General features: G+C 36.5%; 3 protein-coding genes across 3 annotated transcripts; all 3 read left to right on the top strand.

The window, feature by feature from the left end:
* Nucleotides 1-1,954: 1,954 nt before the first annotated feature.
* LOC113347131 lies at nucleotides 1,955-2,563 on the top strand. The gene has a single exon (XM_026590754.1). The coding sequence runs from the start codon at nucleotides 1,955-1,957 to the stop codon at nucleotides 2,561-2,563; it is 609 nt and encodes a 202-aa protein (XP_026446539.1).
* Nucleotides 2,564-6,168: 3,605 nt separating this feature from the next.
* LOC113278993 (histone-binding protein MSI1-like) lies at nucleotides 6,169-11,365 on the top strand. The gene is made up of 6 exons (XM_026527709.1): nucleotides 6,169-6,684; nucleotides 7,626-7,952; nucleotides 8,179-8,331; nucleotides 9,388-9,512; nucleotides 9,602-9,697; nucleotides 10,867-11,365. Exons 1-6 carry the CDS (start codon nucleotides 6,340-6,342, stop codon nucleotides 11,093-11,095), a joined length of 1,275 nt encoding a protein of 424 aa, XP_026383494.1. The 5' UTR covers nucleotides 6,169-6,339; the 3' UTR covers nucleotides 11,096-11,365.
* A 1,125-nt stretch (nucleotides 11,366-12,490) lies between these two features.
* LOC113278987 (N-acetyl-D-glucosamine kinase-like) lies at nucleotides 12,491-18,471 on the top strand. The gene is made up of 7 exons (XM_026527703.1): nucleotides 12,491-12,856; nucleotides 13,233-13,380; nucleotides 14,898-15,089; nucleotides 15,571-15,699; nucleotides 16,855-17,024; nucleotides 17,587-17,717; nucleotides 18,207-18,471. The coding sequence occupies exons 1-7, from the start codon at nucleotides 12,640-12,642 to the stop codon at nucleotides 18,282-18,284; spliced, it is 1,065 nt and encodes a 354-aa protein (XP_026383488.1). The 5' UTR covers nucleotides 12,491-12,639; the 3' UTR covers nucleotides 18,285-18,471.
* Nucleotides 18,472-20,536: the final 2,065 nt, after the last annotated feature.

The raw sequence follows: 20,536 nt of genomic DNA, 5'->3' as shown, positions 1-20,536 counted from the left end.
TTCGAGTTTTAATATCTTCTACTCAGTTAATGAAGAATTAATTTTAAATACATGTAAGAAGGGTTTCAACAGGTTTATAACATTCACTGATAGATTCCGAGGCAGAGTTTCAATTAAAAAGTTCTATATCCTCGTTATGTTCTCCAAATTTTTTCTATGTTTTGCTGTTGAGCTTCCAATGGACTCAGAAATAATACAAGTCCAAAACCAAATGGCATCTACTTCAATAGCAGACGGACTAAGAGCATTGAAAGAACCAAATATATCCTTCGAAGATCTAATACAAGGAGCTTTACAGTTCAAATACAGTTATCTGGGAAAAGTTTATTCTGATAAAACTTTCTCAGTTAGTGACTTGGATAAAGAGTTGAAGAATCTTTGGCCAAAAAGTAAATATATATTCATTAAAAAGGAAGAGGATGAATCTTATCTTGTAAAGTTCCAGACACAGGAGGAGTATGATATAGTTTTAAAACTCAGACCCTGGTTTTTAGATGGAGATTTATTTGTGCTAGTTCGTCGGAATCCCCAGATGCCAAAAACCTCAATAGATTTAATAAAGCATCTCTTATGGTTAAGTCTCTACAACATGCAACCGGGTTTCGCAAACAAAAAGATAGTTTATGCTTTAGCAGGTGCGATGGGTGAAGTCAAGGATTTAGATCCTCCTGATTGTGTTGTTCCTAAGGGTAAAGTTCAAAGAGTATCTGTGATAGTTGATGTGAGGAATCCACTCCGGCGAGGTTTCTGTGTAAAAAATGCAGCTGGTGAAGAGGTGTGGATTAGGTTGTTTTATGAAAAATAGCCTCACAACCTCTGTAATTTCTGTTACACCATAGACTACAAAGAGGATGAATGTGCCAAAATTGCAGCTTTTCTTCTTCAACAGCAGAGAGGCTATCTTTCATCAGCCTCGATCTATGATCCACCATCATAGACAAATCTAGATGTGAGGAAGACTAAAGCATCAAAACAACAGGCATTAGAAGAAGCCAAACAACAGGCATTAGAAGAAGGCAATAATACAGATCCTGGTAACAAGAAAGATAAACAAGTGGTTGGGGATGAAGAAGTTTGCATGCATGAAGCTCCATAGATTCCTGCAGAATTTATTGTTGAACTGTCAAAGGATGTAGTCAGACTAAAGGAACAAGATAAGGACAATAATGTCAGGAATGTTACTTTTTCTACATCTCTATTTGATGAGGTTTTAGCAGGTGAAGATGTTCGAGGTATGTTAACTGTGCATACAGATAAAAATTTAAGTGATAGTACTATAGTCCAAAGACATGGGAAAAGAATAAGAATTGAGGAAGGTGGTCCCAGTAATTCTAATGCCATGATTGATAGTGCTTGCGGAAATATGAACCACATTATCTTCTTGAGTAATATGTCTGAAGAATTTATGGAGAATCAACTAAGAGATTTTAATATATCTATGGGTCAGAAAAGTGGATACGGGTCAAACATGCAACTGCTTAAGTATTATATGGATCTATGAGCATTTGATTTAACTCTTGATGATTATAATGTTGTTAACTTAGATCCAGATACGACTAGTCTTCACCAAGTGTTCAAAGACCCACTCAGTGAATTTATCAATCAAGTAGAGGATAATCTGTCGTTTTTTAATGACAATGAACACAATCTAGATGGGTCAGGAGCAGAATGAGTCAGTTTAGAGGATCATTCACCATCTACTAATTCACGTACTTCCTTTCATGGAACAATTTCGGAGCAAAACCAATCTAAAAGAAGAAAAGCAACCTCTGCCAGCACTGATGCTCAGGTACCAATCTATTTCCTTAATAACTCCAGCATTATTCCTGAGTTTAATAAATTCCAAGTAGATCGGCATATTCAGGTCATCATATACTTTAGTTTTTCCTATAGCTGCTTTACTTGCATAGTTCTGATTGAGATTCATACTGCTGCGCTTTTTTATACACAAATCATGAAAATTTTGTTGTGGAATGTCCAAGGACTAGCTTCTAAGGACACTAAGGAGTTTTTATCTCATATCATTCATAAAGATAATCCAGATATTATTTTCTTAATGGAAACAAAAGTGACAGAGTCTAGAGCTAGAGTACTGACCCAGCAATTTTGTTATCCTAATCTATTTTTCATGAGTTCTGTTGGCCTCTCTGGGGGACTGGATTTAATGTGGAAAGATGGATTTCTTTGTGAGATATCATGCAGTAATGATAACATGATCCATGTTCTCTTAACCTCAAATGCTTCTAAACAAGAATGGCTTTTATCTTGTGTTTATGGTTCTCCGCATTGTGAGATGAAACAAAGACAATGGGAGTTCATCAAAGACTTAAGTGATAATGTTTACCAACCTTGGGTAGTTATTGGAGATTTAAACATCCACCTAGGTAATTCCCATGCATCTACTAGTCAATCTAATTTAGACAACTGGGTATGTAATCTCATAGATAGAGCTGGTTTAATGGATATGGGATATATAGGCTCCAAACATACTTGGTCTAATAGAGTTAATGAGAAAGGATATCGAAGAGCAAGAATTGATATGGCTTTACAAAATGGGAATTAGGTCAGGGAATATCCAAACTCAAAGTTGGTACATCTTCCATTTTTGGGTTTAGATCATTGCCCTTTGTTGTTGTTTACGGAAAGCATTGTGCCACCACAAAGAAATAATTGGAAGTTTTTTAGATGTTGGTTACAAGATCTGACGTGTACTCAATTAATTACTAACACGTGGGATTATGTGCCAACAAATGCTAATCTTAATACAAAATTGGTGACCATGAGAAGAGCATTATCAAAATGGAATAAACAACATTTTGGTAGTATACATTCTCATGTGCAACAACTTCTTCAGCATCTTTCTCAGCTACAAGAGCAGCCATTTAGTGATAATATTTCCAAGGAAATATGTGTAACTATTCAGCAGCTTGAGTACTGGAAAAGAATCGAAGCAGATTTTTGGAATCAAAAATCAGGTGACCGTTGGGTGCAAGATATGGACAACAATACTGCTTATTTCCATACTAAAACCAATCGACGAAGATCAAGGAATCATATATCAGCTTTAAAAGATATAAACGGTCAGTGGTGTCATACTATGCATGATCTTGAAAATCTACTCACCTCTCATTTTGCAAAAATCCTTCTACTAGTCCAAGGTTTCAGCCAAATTCTTTTGAGTTAATAAAACCAGTTGTCACCTTTGAAGATAATCAAGCCCTAATCTCTATACCTTCAGCTGAGGAGATTTATGAAGCCTTAAATACTATCAGAGTTGGAATGCTCCGGGACCAAATGGGTTCCCAGCTGGGTTCTATCAAACACAATGGTCTACTGTTGGTAATGATGTGGTTAAACTAGTTCAACAATTATTTCAAACTAAGCAACTTCCACCTCATATCAACCAAACGATTACTTGTTTGATACCTAAAACTCATCACCCTTCAACTCCAGGAGATTACAGACCTATATGACTTTGTAATATAATCTATAAAATAATATACAAGCTCTTAGTTTTACGAATGAAACCATTAATGGAAAAATCATTTCTCCAACACAAGCAACATATGTTCCGAAGAGATATATCAATGATAACATAGTAGTGGCACATGAACTGATTCATTCAATGAGAAGATCCAAAAAGAAACATGGATTAGTAGCACTGAAGTTAGATAAAATGTTATGCTCTTTAGGCTTCTATGAGGAATGGAGAATAATTATTCAACAATGTATATCAACTACTTCAGTGTTTGTTCGTCTTAATGGTAATGTATGCGAAGCTTACCAACCAACAAGAGGACTTAAATAGGGTGATCCACTGTTGCCATATTTATTCATCATCTCCATGGAATATTTTACTAGGTCTTTAATGCATGCATAAGCTATGGGTTTGATCAAAGGACTTCAGGCTGGGAGTAAATCTCTAACAATCAATCATCTGTTATTCGCAGATGACTGTATGTTGTTCTTTCAGGATACTAATAATGGCATCAATCATATAAAAGATATTTTAGAAAACTTTAGTCTCCTGTCAGGCGAAATGATTAACTTCAGCAAATCATCAACATTTATTGCAGGTGACATTTCTCCAAATCAAAAGGAATTAATTCAAAATAGTCTTGGAGTTAAGAAGATTGAAACTTCAGAGAAATATTTATGATTACCAATACTGTTGGGAAAATCAAAAACCAACTCTTTTGGCTCTGTTAAGGATGCTTATGAACACAGACTTCAAGGTTGGTGTTCCAAGACACTTAATTTGGCAGCTAGAACTACATTAATTAAGTCAATTCTAAATGCCATGCCAACTCATTACATGAGCAACTTTAAACTGCCACAAAAAATTATTACTAGACTTGAAATGATCCAAAGAAGGTTTTGGTGGGGACGTAAGAAAAATAAGGGCTACAATCCTATTTCGTGGAACTCACTTTGTATTCCTAAGGAGGAAGGCGGGTTGGCTTTCAGAAATCTAGAATTGTATAACAAGGCTCTTATGATCAAATTAGCATGGAGATTATGCATAGAAGAAGAAAAACCTTGGACCAAAATTATAAAATCCAAGTACTCTCCCCACTGCCATTTTCTTCATCTTCAAGAACCACATAACAATAGCTCATGGGTCTGGAAAGGGCTGGAACTAGGCTTACAGTATGTTAGAAAATATCACAGATGGGATGTTAGGTGTGGTACAAGAATATTAGTTTGGTACGACAAATGGGTAAGAGGGTTAGACGCACCACCTTCCCAAAAGAAAACTTCTCTGAACCAGTCAGGATAGTTTATGTGTCTGACTTAATGTTGCAAAATCCTAGAAGGTGGAATACAAATTTAGTGCAAAGGATTTTCTCAGAGGAAACGGCATAACTCATCCTTAAAATGCCTTTAGTGCAACATGGAACGGATAAGTTGATCTGGGAGTTAAGTAGAACATGAGATTTTACCATTAAGTCTACTTACTATGAACTAGTTAGGCAGTTAAGAAATTCTCAGGGACAGAGAAGAAATGAGGTTTCAAGTATAGTCTGGAAAAAGATGTGGAAAGTGAATGTTCCGCATAAGGTCAAATTATTTATCTGGAAATGTATCAAAGACATTGTACCTACCAAGGAAAAGCTACACAAAATTAAACATGATATAAACCCATTGTGTTCTAGATGCTTACAACATGAAGAAACTCTAAAACATCTATTGATAGACTGTGACTACTCTAGATTAGTATGGTTATCCATGAATATAAATGTCTCCTCTCTTCAATTACAGGTTATACACATTTTTAAACCTTGGATTCTCTCTTGGTTCTCCAAAGTAGATGATAACATTTCAACGTTCATGATAACTGCATGGTTTATCGAAAGAGTTCAACAATAAAAATCAGAATATTCACTCAATGGCTTATTCCATTAAACACATGATTAATCATTGTTCTGGTACAAAGCAACATAATAAGGAGTTACAGGTCACTTATTGGTCTCCACCTCAGACAGACATTGTTAAAATAAATATGGATGCATCCTTTGATGGTAACAATTTATTTACAGGTATTGGATTAATCATTCGTAACTCTGCAGAAAACTGTCAAGGCATCAGAGGGAGGTTCATCAATAGAGGAGTAGACCCTGAACATGGAGAATGCCTAGCCTTCAAAGAAGCTATCATTTGGGCTAGAGAGATGAAGTTGACTAAAGTAATATTTGAAGGAGACTGTGTAAATATGATCAACTCTGTCAAGCATGCCAAATCTTCAGTTCACTGGATGAATGAAGGCATTATAAATGAAATAAGGCAACTACTTTCTTGGTTTTCTTGGTTTGAAGTATATTATGTTAAAAGACAAGCAAACAAAGTTGCACATGTAATAGCTAACACAGCTAGAACTGACAGGAAATCTTTTGACTATCACTGTAATTACCCTGAAACTTTCATGGTTGAAATCATGAAAGACATCTGTCAATCTCGTATAACTTTCCTTATTAATACAAGTAGTTTTTTCCATCAAAAAAAAAAAATATCAATCGACCAAACAAAAATTAACTGATGAAAGAAATCAGTCATTAAGGGAAAAAGCTAGTAAAGGGTTTTTTATAGGGCGCAGGGAGTAAAATTTAAGCACCTCAAAATAAATATGTGACGGGCAAACCGGATATATAAAAATAAGGGTATCGGGGTCAAGTGGTTTACCCATTCTCCACACCTCAGTCCTCGTCTCCCTTTTATTCTTTCCCTCCAAAATTTCCTCTCTCAGAAAAAAAAACCCTTAGATTGCAAATCTTAACCCTTTTATTTTAACTTCAAAATCCCAGAGCAGTAGTAGATAGAGATAGGGTTTTAGAGAAGGAGATGGCAAAAGACGAAGAAGATTTGAGAGGCGAACTAGAAGAGAGATTAATAAACGAGGAATACAAAATATGGAAGAAGAACACACCATTTTTGTACGATCTGGTTATAACTCATGCTTTAGAATGGCCATCTTTGACTGTTCAATGGTTACCTGATAGAGAAGAACCGGCTGGTAAAGATTATTCAGTACAGAAAATGATTTTAGGGACTCATACTTCTGATAGTGAACCTAATTATTTGATGTTAGCACAAGTTCAGTTACCTTTAGAAGATGCTGAAAATGATGCTCGTCAATATGATGATGAGCGTGGGGAGATTGGTGGGTTTGGTTGTGCTAACGGAAAGGTATAATTTTCGTTGAAAAAAATCTAGGGTTTTATTTTTTCTTAATTAGGGTTTTGTAAGTTGCCAAGTTGTTGTTATCTTTTGATTTCTGGGTTTCTTTTGTAATTGACAAGTGAAAAGGTGTTATTTGATTGAATTATAAACATGAAGTTAGGTAATTCTGAACTTTTAGGGTTTAGGGATTTTAATTTTAGTGGTCTAAGGGGATCTGTACTGTTAATTTAATGTTAGGTTTCTTTTGTTGGAATTCAGTGATATATAGTTAATACAAGGTAATTTGTTACTTTCATCGAATGGGTCTTGGTCTTATAAACGTGTTGGTTCTGAATAATTTGCTTATATTTGCTGAATGCATTTATAAAATTCTTATGTTTTCACTGATTGACTAGTAAGATTGATCTCTACTCTTTTAAATGTGGCACCGAGATTGCCGGAACCTTGATGGCTGCACCTCACATGTAGCAGCTAGTTACTTATTTTATAGGATATCTCATCATGTGGGCTATAAATCGATATCTGTTTTTTTGTAGCAGAAGTTTTGCTTTTACATTTTCTTGTTTGACATGCTGTTATATAATTCGTTTTTATGGTTATCATTTGAAAATAGCAGTTACCAGCAGAAAATTTGAAATGATATATTTGATACAACTAGTTAAACTTTCTTTACATACTTCGTACAATTTTTTTGCGAATAATTAGTGGCCTATCCTTCTAAATTCCGTTTGTGCTTTTTGCTGGATATAGTCAAGACGTTACCAACCTTACAGGATCCATCTTTTTGGTTACAGCCCATCACTTTTTAGCTCAATTCTCCATATTATATGCATAATGAATCTGGACTCATGGAAGCTCGTTGCCTGTGTTGTGTTAAGTAGTTGAATCTAGTTAAACATGGCTGCACTCTCATTGATATAATGTGCTGATTCGGGTTGCATTTCCAGGTGCAAATAATTCAGCAAATAAATCATGATGGAGAGGTTAATCGAGCTCGTTATATGCCTCAAAACCCTTTTATCATTGCCACGAAGACAATTAGCGCAGAGGTCTATGTTTTTGACTATAGCAAACACCCATCTAAGCCTCCACTTGATGGCGCATGCAGTCCGGATCTTAGGTTGAGGGGCCACAACACCGAAGGTTATGGATTATCTTGGAGTCAGTTCAAGCAAGGACATCTACTGAGTGGCTCAGATGATGCTCAGATCTGCTTATGGGATGTCAATGCAACTCCTAAAAATAAGGTTCTCGAGGCCCAACAAATTTTCAAGGTAAGAGTCGTTATATCATACAGTTCTACTGCAGTTCGATGTCTATGTCTGTTATTTTGAGAACTGAGGTCGCTCATAAGCTACTTTTCGGGAAAGAGAAAAGAATACTGTTCAGGTTAACCACATTCTATATGATAAAAGTTGTAGTTGGGGATAACTGTAATCCAATAAAGTTCTTGTTAATTAAGGCGAACCACACCTCACATTTATTTTTTGATTAATGTAGAGCCATGATGGTGTTGTGGAAGATGTTGCTTGGCATCTGAGGCATGAGTACTATTTTGGCTCTGTTGGGGATGATCAAAACCTGCTTATATGGGATCTGCGGAATTCATCAGTTACCAAGCCAGCCCAATTTGTCCGTGCGCATGACGGTGAGGTGAGTTTCAAGATTCCCTCAATTCTCAATTCTGCCAGATTTATCTGGGAGTCACATAGAGCTCTGTATATTTGTCTTTCTAGTTGACGCTTGGGGTACATTTGATTCTCCTTTTGGCTCAATGTTGGCATTGTTGCCTAAATCCAATTCCGTTGCTTCTCCTTAGTTCGTGGATTATGAATATGACCAGGAATGCTCATATATTAAGTATAATACTATACGCGGTTTAACCTTACCAGCACATTTTGATGTAGACAGTATGATTATATAACTTTATGAGTAATGAACGGGGTTTATTTGAGTCAGAATTTTATATGGAGAAATTACAAGTTGCAGGAATGAACATAGCTGCACTTTGAGTGATTCGTTAACCTCATCAGGTAATAATATGCCAAACAAGTAATATAGGGTGCAAAAGACCCATGGTCTTCTGTGATGCTAACTTAAACTACAGTCTGAAAGGTGCCGTAGGATTTTCTTCTGTTTAATACAATAATAAAGTTTAGGTATAAAGGTGGTACTTTTAATCATCATTGGTGCTCAGAAAACGACACACTATATCTATTCAATCGCTTTGATTAAAACTAGGGTGCATCCGAAACTGTGGTGAACTTTCATTTACTTTACCAAAATAATAGAGTAAACTAGAGAAATGATGTAAAAACTCTGGATGTCTGATTTGGCTAGTTTTGGATTTCGAATAATTTAAACGGGTAGAGGGGAACTTTTTTGGAAACCTCTGCTAGTTCCATTGCTTCTACAGTACTCTCCATTTTTAAGACGCAATCGCTGTTAGTAGGTTATCATAGGAGCAGAAAGCATGTTTGGGTTGATTACTTAATAAGCTGGGGTCTTGCTTGTTATCATCATCTGGTGGCCTGACTCTGGGTTTTGCATATGCACTGGTAAGACTAAGAAATAGAAAAGTGTAGAGAGCATGGATGTTGTGAATAATAAATGTAACTTATGTAACTAAATCGTAGGGTTTTGCATATGCACTGGTTTAACAAATATGCAACTAGCTGATACGGCCGTCTTTTCATGTTTCTCTAACAGGTTAACTGCTTGGCTTTCAATCCGTTCAATGAGTGGGTTGTGGCTACAGGTTCAACTGATAAAACAGTTAAGCTATTTGACCTTCGTAAGATAAATACTGCTCTCCACACTTTCAACTGCCACAAGTAAGCATTCATATGTACAATGAATTCATGTTATATGCAATAACATGGAAAACAAATCTTGATTCATAATTTCTCTTTTGTGCCAATAGGGAGGAGGTTTTCCAAATTGGATGGAGCCCGAAGAATGAAACGATTTTAGCTTCTTGTTGTCTTGGTAGGAGACTGATGGTCTGGGATCTCAGCAGGTACTTTTCTTGATTAAACTTCAGTTACTTAAATTTGGCAACATTATGAAATTTGAATTTCTAAATACTATAGCTTCTATTTCTCTTCGCTTTTTCACCATTGTAGATACTTATATCTTCTACTAGTTCAGATCATTATTTCTGCTTGGAAACAAGATGCTATTCCATCAAGCATCCATACAAGGGTCCAAGACTCTACATGCTGCTGTTTTAGTATTTATTACATATTTCACTGTTAAGATTCAACTAGTGTAGCTGTATTGACAATAAATATCTCCGTCATATCATTAGTTTCTAATCAGCATGCGATATTTAGGTCACTTTATGAAGCTATGAATGTAGTGTTCGAAACTATTAGCATAGTTTACCATGATACCATCTATGACTGTCCCTTCTGAGGTGTCACTTTCCAGTTGAGTTGATATGGAAGATACTCACACTCAAAATCTTTTCTGGGTTGAGTAGGATTCTATGTAACACATATCTATGGAAGTTCGCCAATTTTCTCAGTAACTCATTGTCTGGCTTAGTATATCATACACTACACACTAGTGGAAAGATTCTAGTTTAATCATTAATAAAGACTTGTTTTATCCGCTTACCGAGGGGCTGGTATGCAAAACCTCAATTTGAGCATTATGTGGTCAAATTGTAGCCTGTTAACGTCACAGTGAGAGTGAGTCACCAAAGTTATATTTTCTTTTACTAATTTGGTGGAAGTAGTTTAGGTTATGAACCTTCATTAACTTAGCTTTGTGGTAAAAAAAATTCATGTGTATGACACAATGATAGTTTCAACTCGTGTTACACAGAACTTCATTTTCCATTTTGATCTTTAGTGGTGAATCCATAGTACGGAAATTTCTTAGCTATATCATGAATAATGTGGTTCCTGTTATTTGGCTGTTCATATTAACTTAGACTTTCAGTAGGTTTGATGTCTGACTATCCTTGGAATTTCCACATAACTATTTTATCCTTTCAAAGTTCATTGTCTTTTAGTTGTCTAATTTAGGATTATAGTGGTAGATAGTACTAAAAGAGTTCATGTATCAATGGTCTTCTACTCCTCAGTTTTGCGTTTTGGTTAATATTGGCAAACAACATTGCCATTCATGTTTCTTGAGAATCATTGTAGCATGGATAACTGAAATTTGGGGTTGTCACAGAATTGATGAAGAGCAGACACCAGAGGATGCAGAAGATGGCCCACCAGAGCTACTCTTCATCCATGGAGGGCACACTAGCAAAATCTCGGATTTCTCTTGGAATCCTTGTGAAGATTGGGTTGTTGCAAGCGTAGCTGAAGACAACATTCTTCAAATCTGGCAGATGGCAGAAAATATTTACCATGACGAAGATGATGTACCAGGTGAGGAACCTTCAAAAGCTGCATAATGTTTACTTTACCGTTCAAGTAGATCCTAGTGTAAAACTGAGAGAGAAGAAGAGAAAGAAATCAGAAACAAGAACTGGTACTTATTGTTGTGTATCAACAGTTGTTTCATCTTCTTTATCTAGCTTTTATGTTGTTATTATTAGTCGTATACATATATATTTTTATGCATTTGTCTCACTGGTTTTGATCGAGTTATAAGTAGCTTGTTTGGTGTTTATCACTCTTTTCATATGACCTATATTGTTATTCTTCTGTACCGATAAACAGTTCATCCCTAACAAGTTATTAACTCTGTAAGAAGCTTCCCTTGGTTTCCCATGTAAAGTAGTGAGATTCTTGTTGTGCCAATCAATATTAGGTTGGCCGTAATATGAATTTCAGTGAGTAGAAGCCAACCTGTGAAGAAGCTGAACAATGTCTTCAGTGAGAGCCTGATTTTCTTGCAGACTTTTTGTGTTGTGGTCAGCATAAATGCATTCATCCAAGAAAACATGAATCAAGTGGGGAAGGTGAAAACTAAAGTTGCAGAGATAAGCTGCAACAGGTACTCATACCAATAGAAATCTTAAATGGCCTGCTGCAGTTTCATCTGTATCTGCTAGCTTCCTTCCAGATTATATCCATCCAGCACGAGTCTGACGCAAGTGGCCTTGCAGCGCAAAAGCCCTTGCATCGCCTCTTGTTAGAGAGGCCCTTCGACTTTTAAAGAAGACAATATGAACGTCAGTGATGGGAACTGTTGGTCTTTAGGTGTCCGTTTCCGCAGGTTGATATATTTATATATTTGGATGAATGCGACATGAGTTTGAGAAAAATAATTGCAGTCTTCATGTGAAGAACGAGACTTTGAAAAACATGCCAAATACCTCATCCTAACACTTATTGTTTGGAGCTTTATGTCAAAATTTCCAACCATTACTTGTTTGGCTCTTTAGCCGTCCGAATCAAATTCCAGTCTCTTTTGTAGGCCTTCAGTTGAATATTCTATACACATTTCCAACAGAACTTCCTTCTTTTACTCTCATTCATTTCACATGTCCTTGCTTGTTTCCAAATTATCAGAAAACATCCTGTGGGGGTGGAACTCTTCCCCAACCTTAGCATCCTCTTTGTATACCAAGGATTTTTCTTCTTTAGTTTGAAGTCACAAAATTTGTATCTATAAGATTTTTCCATACCTTGGATTGGAATTTGGAAGACTGCAATACTCCTCTGAGAACTAAGTCAACCACCGTTGACTAATGTTGGAAAGGGTGTTATATAAATTTTTAAAATATATTAAGGGTTCCTGATTAATTAACCATAAAAGTAAAGTACTAGTCCCTTAAACCCTGTATGATTATATTTTTATATTTATCCATTTTTCCATCTATTTTTTTTTAAATTTTAATTTGATATAAATAATCTTTATCTGATCACTACAAATCTTTCTCCATTGAATCATAAAATCAAAGAAACAAATACAAAGAATTATAAATGCAGAAATCTCTTCTCTCTTAAAAAAGATTTTTCTCCTTTTGTAATTGTTTTGTGTGAAATAAAGATGAAGAGACGAGATAGAAATGGTGAAATTTGGGATTTTGAGCAAGAAATGAATAGTCTAAGTAGTAGAGATGGAGTGATACTTGGATTAGATGGCGGAACTACATCTACTGTCTGTATCTGTATGCCTTTAATGTCGTTCTCTCAAAAACTCCCTGAACCACTTCCTATTCTTGCTAGAGCTGTTGCTGGTTGTTCTAATCATAACAGTGTTGGAGGTAAATTCATTTGATTCTTCTTCTTTTCATCTATATTTCTTCATTTGTAGATGCATATTTTGTGATTTTCGATGTTGGTACCAATTATTTGAGGTATTTGAGAATTAAATCAAGATTCTGTTTCTCTGAGGATATTATTTGATCTTGTTTCTCGAGGAAATAATCAAGGATTTGTGATTATTTGAGAATTCAGTATCATTGCTTACAGAATAGGATCATAAGGAATTTTATTTAATCGTGTTTTAATTCAATAGTGTGTGTCTCCTAAATTTCGTTAGGCTGTGCTCGGAACCGCAGATATATGCAGTCATTTTCATAATGATTTGAAGAGCTACTAGACTCCATTAGTATTTTGAGTGTTTTTGAATTTCTACAGAAACGGCTGCGCGCGAGACATTGGAACAGGTAATGGCTGAAGTGCTAACTAAATCTAATTCCAACCGGTCTGCTGTGCGAGCTGTTTGTTTAGCTGTATCTGGTGTTAACCATCCTACGGATCAACAGAGGATACTCGATTGGCTCAGGTTTTGTTCTTTACGTTCACCTTTTCCTTTTGTTGAATTTCTCTTGGTCTGTGCACTAAAAGAATGAAAGACCGGAGTGATTACGTTATCTTTGTATAACCATAGTGATAGAATTTTTTCAAGGTCAAAAATCCTGTAAGTAGTAAAACATATGTCTTTCGTGCCACCATCAATCAGATCCCTCATTGGAGGTCTTGACTTAACTTGTAACATCTACAAAGATGACGAAGAATAAATGCAAATGGAATAGAAAATAGATCCTAAGATTCGGCACTCCTTGTCGTTCAGCTTATTTTAATAACATGATGATAATATTAGTGCATCTTTTTTTCTAAGCTCACCAGGATCAAATCGAATTTACTTTAAAGCGATATGGAAACAAGGCCCTCCAGTTACCGTATATGTTTATAGCCTGCTTGCTTGCTAACTATAGAGTTTGAATTTGCACCATACGCTTCTGTAAGAACACTGGTTAGCTTAGTCATTACTGTGGGTAGTATTAATTGACTTTCTCACAAATGAAACTGCTATCAGTTAGCGTTTTATAGTTTCGCAAGTAGTCTAAGCTATTTTATTAAATAAGGTTAAATCTGAGCAATAGTAATTTGTAATAATGTGTGTTTATGGTTTAATCACACACTAAAGACTAGCTTAAGGTTTATGCTAGATAAGTGAAAGATAACTAGTGAGCTATCCCATGAGGTGTCTCTCTCTCTCTCGATTATGAAACAAGAAGAAGAAGGTGTCACTCTAAACCATGATGGAAAGGTTAGAGAGAAAGACTTTCTTCTAGCCTCTTGGGATAGTGAGAGAATCAGTTTTACGCATCATTCAAGCATGAGGAAATAGAAGTAAAAGTCCAAGTCAAACCTTATAAATTATCTACCTATATCTTCTTTGTGGTGATGTTTCATGATATTGTAGAGCTGGAGAACGCGGAGACTTAACTGAGTATGGTGCTGAGTATATGAACTATAGAGTACATTAATACTAGAGCTGTTTCTGATTCAACAGACTGTATGATTTATTATCATCTCCAAGTTTAATCTATGATGATTAAAGAGATGAAATTCTAACACTATCAACTTAAATGTGTGTAACGTAATTATGTTTGATTGGAATGTCAGATATGTTCACAATTCCAACCTTCGTCCTTGTAATTATAACAGGATTTGCAATCACAATGATTCGGTTATTCATACACATCTTAAGTAATTAAACATCCACCGTAATTTTAAATTTTATTTTCTTCATATCATCTTGGCAAAGCTACATAACCCCTGGAAGGTTTCTGTCATCAACATCTACTTCCCTTCGTTTTCAACCGGTAAACATATATGCATAAGAAATTTGCAGTCAGCTAAACCTTTCATTTTTATTTCTGCTTCTGCAATGATTTAGTTTGCTGTCTAGTGAGCACATGAGCAATCAATGGCCATACCTTTGATTTTGATTCGTGTTTCCCTAAGTTGTCCAGTCTCTAACTCTTGAAGCTTGCAATTATTTTTCCTTCTCAGGGACATATTTCCAAAGCATGTAAAACTATTTGTTCAAAATGATGCTGTGGCAGCTTTGGCTAGTGGGACAATGGGGAAACTTCATGGATGTGTTCTAATAGCTGGTACAGGGACCATCTCTTACGGGTTCACGGAAGATGGAAGGGAGGCCCGAGCTGCTGGTGCTGGACCAGTGTTAGGTGATTGGGGAAGGTACTTAACTCTAGCTTTGTTGTCCCTGCATGTATGTAAAAGTTTCAAAAGCTCCTGGTACAGCCGGGAAACTTTGCGTCCGGTTAGCTTAGATGTGCTTACATAGTTAACCTATTTTGATGGGCATCAATGATAGACATTTCTGTTGCGAATATGGAACTCTAAGCAAATATAGAACCCTAATACTAGCCTTGGTGATTTGTAACTAGTCGTAAGAGCTTGACTCCAGCATCTAGAAACTCCAAATTTTGAACATTCAAACTTAGCGCGTTGAAAGAGTTCTGGTTGTATCAGCTTGATGCTTTTCCATTATAATTGTTTCCACCATCTCTTACACTATGTGGTTTGTTTCTTCAACTCACCAAACAGGAGGCTGGAATTTCCTTGATGGTCATGAAAATTCAGTCTCCTCTTTCTCCCTGCTTAAAGTTAGATATATTTGAGATATGTTGGAACCTTAATGATTCTTATCCACCGACAGTGGCTATGGAATTGCTGCACAAGCATTGACGGCAGTGGTGAGAGCCCATGATGGCCGCGGCCCGCAAACAGCACTTACATCCAGTATTCTTGACATACTGAACCTCTCTTCACCAGATGAACTTATTGGGTATGCTTCTTTGGCAGCTTAAGTTACGATGTTTAATTACAACTGATTAGTGCTACAGTTTCTGCGCATTCTTTGAAAAAACTGTAGTATATCATCTTTCTTGTTCCTTTAGACTACCCACATCTTTGGGTTGGTTAAGTTGAAAATTCTTTTGGAAGGATCTTAAGGGTAGTTCTGAGGTTAAACTGTATTGGGCTTAAAGCATGATAGTTCAAAGAAGGCAGAGATGTTTAAGGAACTTCACGTTAATCAAACTGATTTTTTTTTACTGAGAGCACTGTGGAAAACTAATTTCAGAATATAGGGTTTTTGGTCAATGCAATATCCACTATCCATAAGGTGTTCTACTGGTTGGATGGCCAGTAAAACTGGTAAAACGCAAGTGTATGTGGTATCACTTTATCCGTGAGGATGATGATTGCTGCAAAATCTGTAACTTTTATTTGCGTATTTGATTGACTTGAGAGTCTAACAAAATAATTTTTTCTGAGCTTGTTTCTGCAAACTCCTGTTTGAGTTGCAATACCTCCTGGCTCCTGATTTAAGCCATAGATCACTTAAGCTACGTCTTAACTTCGCTTTTCCAAACAGGGCTTTAGATACCCGTCCATTGGTGTCAGCAAGTAACTGCATATAGTATCCAATAGGTTCAGGCTATATCATGACCTGGCTTAAGCTCAGCACTTTGTTGTCAAAAAAAAAGGTGACCAATATATTAGCATGGATATACGGTATGTGTAGTTCTCAGGCAGTGTTTGCGAGAGTATCATGGATATAGCACCCACTCCTTATTTATAAAGTCTTCTCAGGGTTTTCCTAAAAAACCAAAAAAAGGATACAGTACCCATGTTGGGTTATCCTACTTACATGTTGCTTGGTCTCCAGACAGAAATGGAACCATTGCATTTTGGTTCATTACTTCGTTAAATTCTCCAAATCATGATTGCTTCCTAGACACATAATGGGTTCCTTAAATCTTGTAGATCTACCTGTGTTTTTAAGTAGTCTTTCCTTAATCGGTCAAACGAAATAGTGATGTAGAAGACTTCTTCTGTTGAATCTGTACGTTCATGTGTTGTTGTTATCCCTCTACTTAAGCTGTTCAAATTGCATGCATTTGCGTAAGATCTTGAGGTTCTTTATGGTGATCAATAGGTGGACTTATGCGGATCCATCGTGGGCTCGCATTGCTGCACTTGTTCCACTAGTAGTATCCTGTGCAGAAGCAGGAGATCAAGTAGCTAATCAGATCTTACATGACTCGGTCAAAGATTTAGCGGAAAGCGTGAAAGCAGTTGTGCGTCGACTTGGGTTATGTGGAGAAGGTGTGTGCTTATTGAAGTAGAAATAAACTAATTTGCAGAGTTTTGAGGTTATTATTTGCATTACTGAAGTGTAGTTTGATTCATTTTTTACCTTCTTTACACTTAAGAAACAACCAAAAGTACACCCATTTTTTTCCAGAAAGTTCAGGATGTTCCTGGTGCGTCTTTTCGGCTTCACATAGATCTGCATGAATATGAAAATCCGAAATGAACACTGAGGGCGGCGTTCTGATCGCAAATAAATTTTTTGGTGCATTCTAGCTGAAACTAATCTATAACATGGGAATTTTGCATTATGATCATGTCTGAGTAAACCTTACCTATTGACAGATTGATTCTCTTAAAAGACCATTCGTTGATATTTTGGGAACTCATTAATGAATCTGAAAAGGAAAAACAAAATTTTCTATATTAGTCCTTAAGTTTTCTCAGTTTCATATATGTTTGTGCGGGAAAATAATCTAAAAGTGCTCGAGGAGCCGTCCTATTGATAATAAAAAAAATACTGTATATGTTAATAAGTATCACTGTATTCATGTAATGGATTGAGTATTACTTGCAGATGGAATGGATCCATTCCCTCTCGTTATGGTTGGTGGGGTGCTTGAAGCTAATAAGAGATGGGATATAGGGAATGAAGTTATTAAACGCATCTGCGAGAGCTATCCCGGGGTTCATCCAGTTCGACCCAAGGTTAACTTACTATCTAAATCCCATTCCTCACATGAGTTTCCATTTTTTATATTTAGGGTTCATTTGAAACATATCAAATATAAGTACTTGCCTGTATGGAAAATATGGTAGATAGCATGCACATGTGCTGCCCGGAGGAGAATGATGTAATTAGTTTTAGTTTGCATTCAAGGAATTCCCTAGTTTGTGTTTCACGTAAGCTTTGCATCAGTAAGACAAGAAACCATAAGTGTGCTATATTTGGAGCCTGTTTTAACAGTGAAGAAGCTAAAGGTTGATTACGCAAAGTCATATCATGCTTGCAAAATGATGCATGAACAGTATCTACCTGGCTCTGAACACCATATGCAATGATGCGGGCAGAGATGATCCCTTTCATCTGTTCAGTTGCAGATGGTGCTTGAGTTTTCCATTTCTCTGTTTTTCTGTTCATCTAATCTAATGATCCAATGCTACTTTCAGTTTAACAGTTCAGTAATGTTTCCTCAGGTGGAACCTGCGGTAGGGGCAGCATTGCTAGCTTGGACTTTCTTAAAGAAAGAAACAGAAGCCAAGCCTGCAACCTGACGAACTATGAGGATTCGTGATTGTTGCAACTGTACATTGCCATTTATTAGGTAAACAGGAAAGTGTGAAATTTTTGGAGAGACAAAGAAGTCATTCGTCATATACCTGAGAATTGTCACTCTAAATGAATATTAAAGTTACTGGAAGGTTTTTCAATAGAATCTCGGTTCTTTCTTTGGTGTTTGAATTCATTCTTCACCCAGTCAAGTAACTCAAAGAGCCTTGGCTGTCAATAGTCCCCTCTCCTCTTTTTTTTTAGCATTTCATTCTCCAAGGCCCCTAATAGGGTAGGGGTACCAATTTGCTTGGGGTTGTACCAACTCAAAGGCAATCGGTATTTTGTCTTATATGTAATTTGGTATACCCCTAATCAAATTGGTACCCCTACTAGCTAGCAATCTTGCACATTTTGGCACATCGGTGGAGCATTCTTTTCTTTCTTTCTTTTTTTCTTCTTTTTCTGGTGGTGATTATTCAGATTGCAAGGTTAATCATGTCTCTTCTTTAGGTCCTTTCCAATTCGGAAGACATTTCAACCCACTTTTCCCACTCTTGCGCATTTCACTGCATCCTGGGCAAACACTTTAACCCATTTTTCTCACTGTGGTGCACTGCACTGCAGTAAATGCATCCTACTATGGACATGATTCTTAGTTACAAAGATATCCCGAATTTGCTCATTACAGGAGCGAGTGGCTTTCACAACATTGAGATCTTTCATCTCCAAATTGTAGAAAATTAGATTCTCCCCTATCAAACCAATGCAGTATACTTGCGATATACGTGTAGGAGGGGATCTAGTAGTGTCAAGGTCACAACAGAAGGGATGTCGTGCTAAACCTTCCTCCTTGACTGGAACATCGAAAGATCTTCTCCTTGATCCAAATCTGCTTCATCAAGTAGTGTCAAGGTCACAGTATATACAGATGAATCTTGAAACAATTACAACAACAAAAAAAGGTGAATATCCTTTAAACTCCAAAAGATGATGATCGACTTGAGAATACATATGGTCATCTATAAGGCAGTAGTCGTACACTCGGCTGGGAGTCGAATGAAATGAATCTTCTCGATATGAATGAAATTAATACTAAAGAAATTTTCCAAAGTCGGGATCAAATTTAGAGTTTTGATTCCCTTCATACATAACTTAAAACTCGACGTGTTCCCTTCATTTTTTGTGTTGATGATGCCCTCCTCAAGGGCTTTCATATTGTCACTCTGGAACTGCACTCTGCGAAAGTTCAGTCTTTCACTGTTTCTTCATCAAAGCATAATTGCAACACGGTATCGTTCCAAGTTAGCTCATTTCTTTCTTGAGACATCAATGGCTGTTTCCCAGGGCACCATCTATCCTCCCAAATTCTTATCTTTTCTCCATTGCCCACTATCCAAACAGAATTTTCTCTCACATTATGCACTTCATTACTTGGATTACTCCAAGCCCAAGAGGACTTTGACAGGAAACGCGTTATTCTTCTCATTTAAGAGACTGTTGTCGGGATAGTATTTATCAGGCTCCTTTATCAATTTCCAGCTCAGAATAATCGTAGAAAAGGTTTGACTAGGTAAACTCACCAGTTTAAGACAGCATAAACCATTACAATTATCCACTGGTTCAAGTGGAGCTGAGAATTCATCCCGTACAGGTCTGAATTCTGGTGATTAGGAGCCCGGCAATATCAATGTTTACATTTGATCTGAATGTGTGGACCGGTGTTGAATGTTGATGGACGATGATCTTGACGACTAAAACAGACCCGCCATGAAAAACATTCATTCCGCTCTAGTTAAGTTATATCTTGATAAAGCTGTTAAAGTTTCATCTCCTGCAGCTTTGAGTGCTCTTCGAAATTCATACCCATCTTCAGCTGGATCATTTAAAACAGAACCAATCGAATCTGTTATGATTTTAAACCATTTTGATTTTTGATCTTCAGAATCTTGATCAACATCATGTATGTTATATGCTTCTTCCATAGTGAATAAGTAATAAGCCCAAATCGACATCATCACAATCAACATCGGTAATAATTTTCGAAGTAGATTATCGTCTTTCATAACGTACTTGATAACGATGGAGCAGCAGCACCAGGAAAAGCCATTATGACTATCATATAAAAAATCTGAATTGTATTGAGAAAATCAAGGTGATTGAACGATGAGAGAGAGAAAAGAGAAGAGAGAATAGTCCGTGGGTCAAGTTAATAAGCCATGCTTCACTCAAATCAAAAAGTTAACATGCCATACCA

Source organism: Papaver somniferum, chromosome 1 (genome assembly GCF_003573695.1).
Source record: "Papaver somniferum cultivar HN1 chromosome 1, ASM357369v1, whole genome shotgun sequence".
NCBI classification, from domain to species: domain Eukaryota; kingdom Viridiplantae; phylum Streptophyta; class Magnoliopsida; order Ranunculales; family Papaveraceae; genus Papaver; species Papaver somniferum.
This window is presented reverse-complemented; position numbering and strand designations above follow the sequence as displayed.

Coding starts and splice junctions, on each gene's coding strand:
- LOC113278993 (XM_026527709.1), top strand. CDS start 6,340: ATGGCAAAAGACGAAGAAGATTTGAGAGGCGAACTAGAAGAGAGATTA. Junction 6,685..7,625: donor TTGGTTGTGCTAACGGAAAG/GTATAATTTTCG, acceptor TTGCATTTCCAG/GTGCAAATAATTCAGCAAAT. Junction 9,513..9,601: donor CACACTTTCAACTGCCACAA/GTAAGCATTCAT, acceptor TTGTGCCAATAG/GGAGGAGGTTTTCCAAATTG.
- LOC113347131 (XM_026590754.1), top strand. CDS start 1,955: ATGAAAATTTTGTTGTGGAATGTCCAAGGACTAGCTTCTAAGGACACT.
- LOC113278987 (XM_026527703.1), top strand. CDS start 12,640: ATGAAGAGACGAGATAGAAATGGTGAAATTTGGGATTTTGAGCAAGAA. Junction 15,090..15,570: donor GTGTTAGGTGATTGGGGAAG/GTACTTAACTCT, acceptor ATCCACCGACAG/TGGCTATGGAATTGCTGCAC. Junction 17,718..18,206: donor TTCATCCAGTTCGACCCAAG/GTTAACTTACTA, acceptor ATGTTTCCTCAG/GTGGAACCTGCGGTAGGGGC.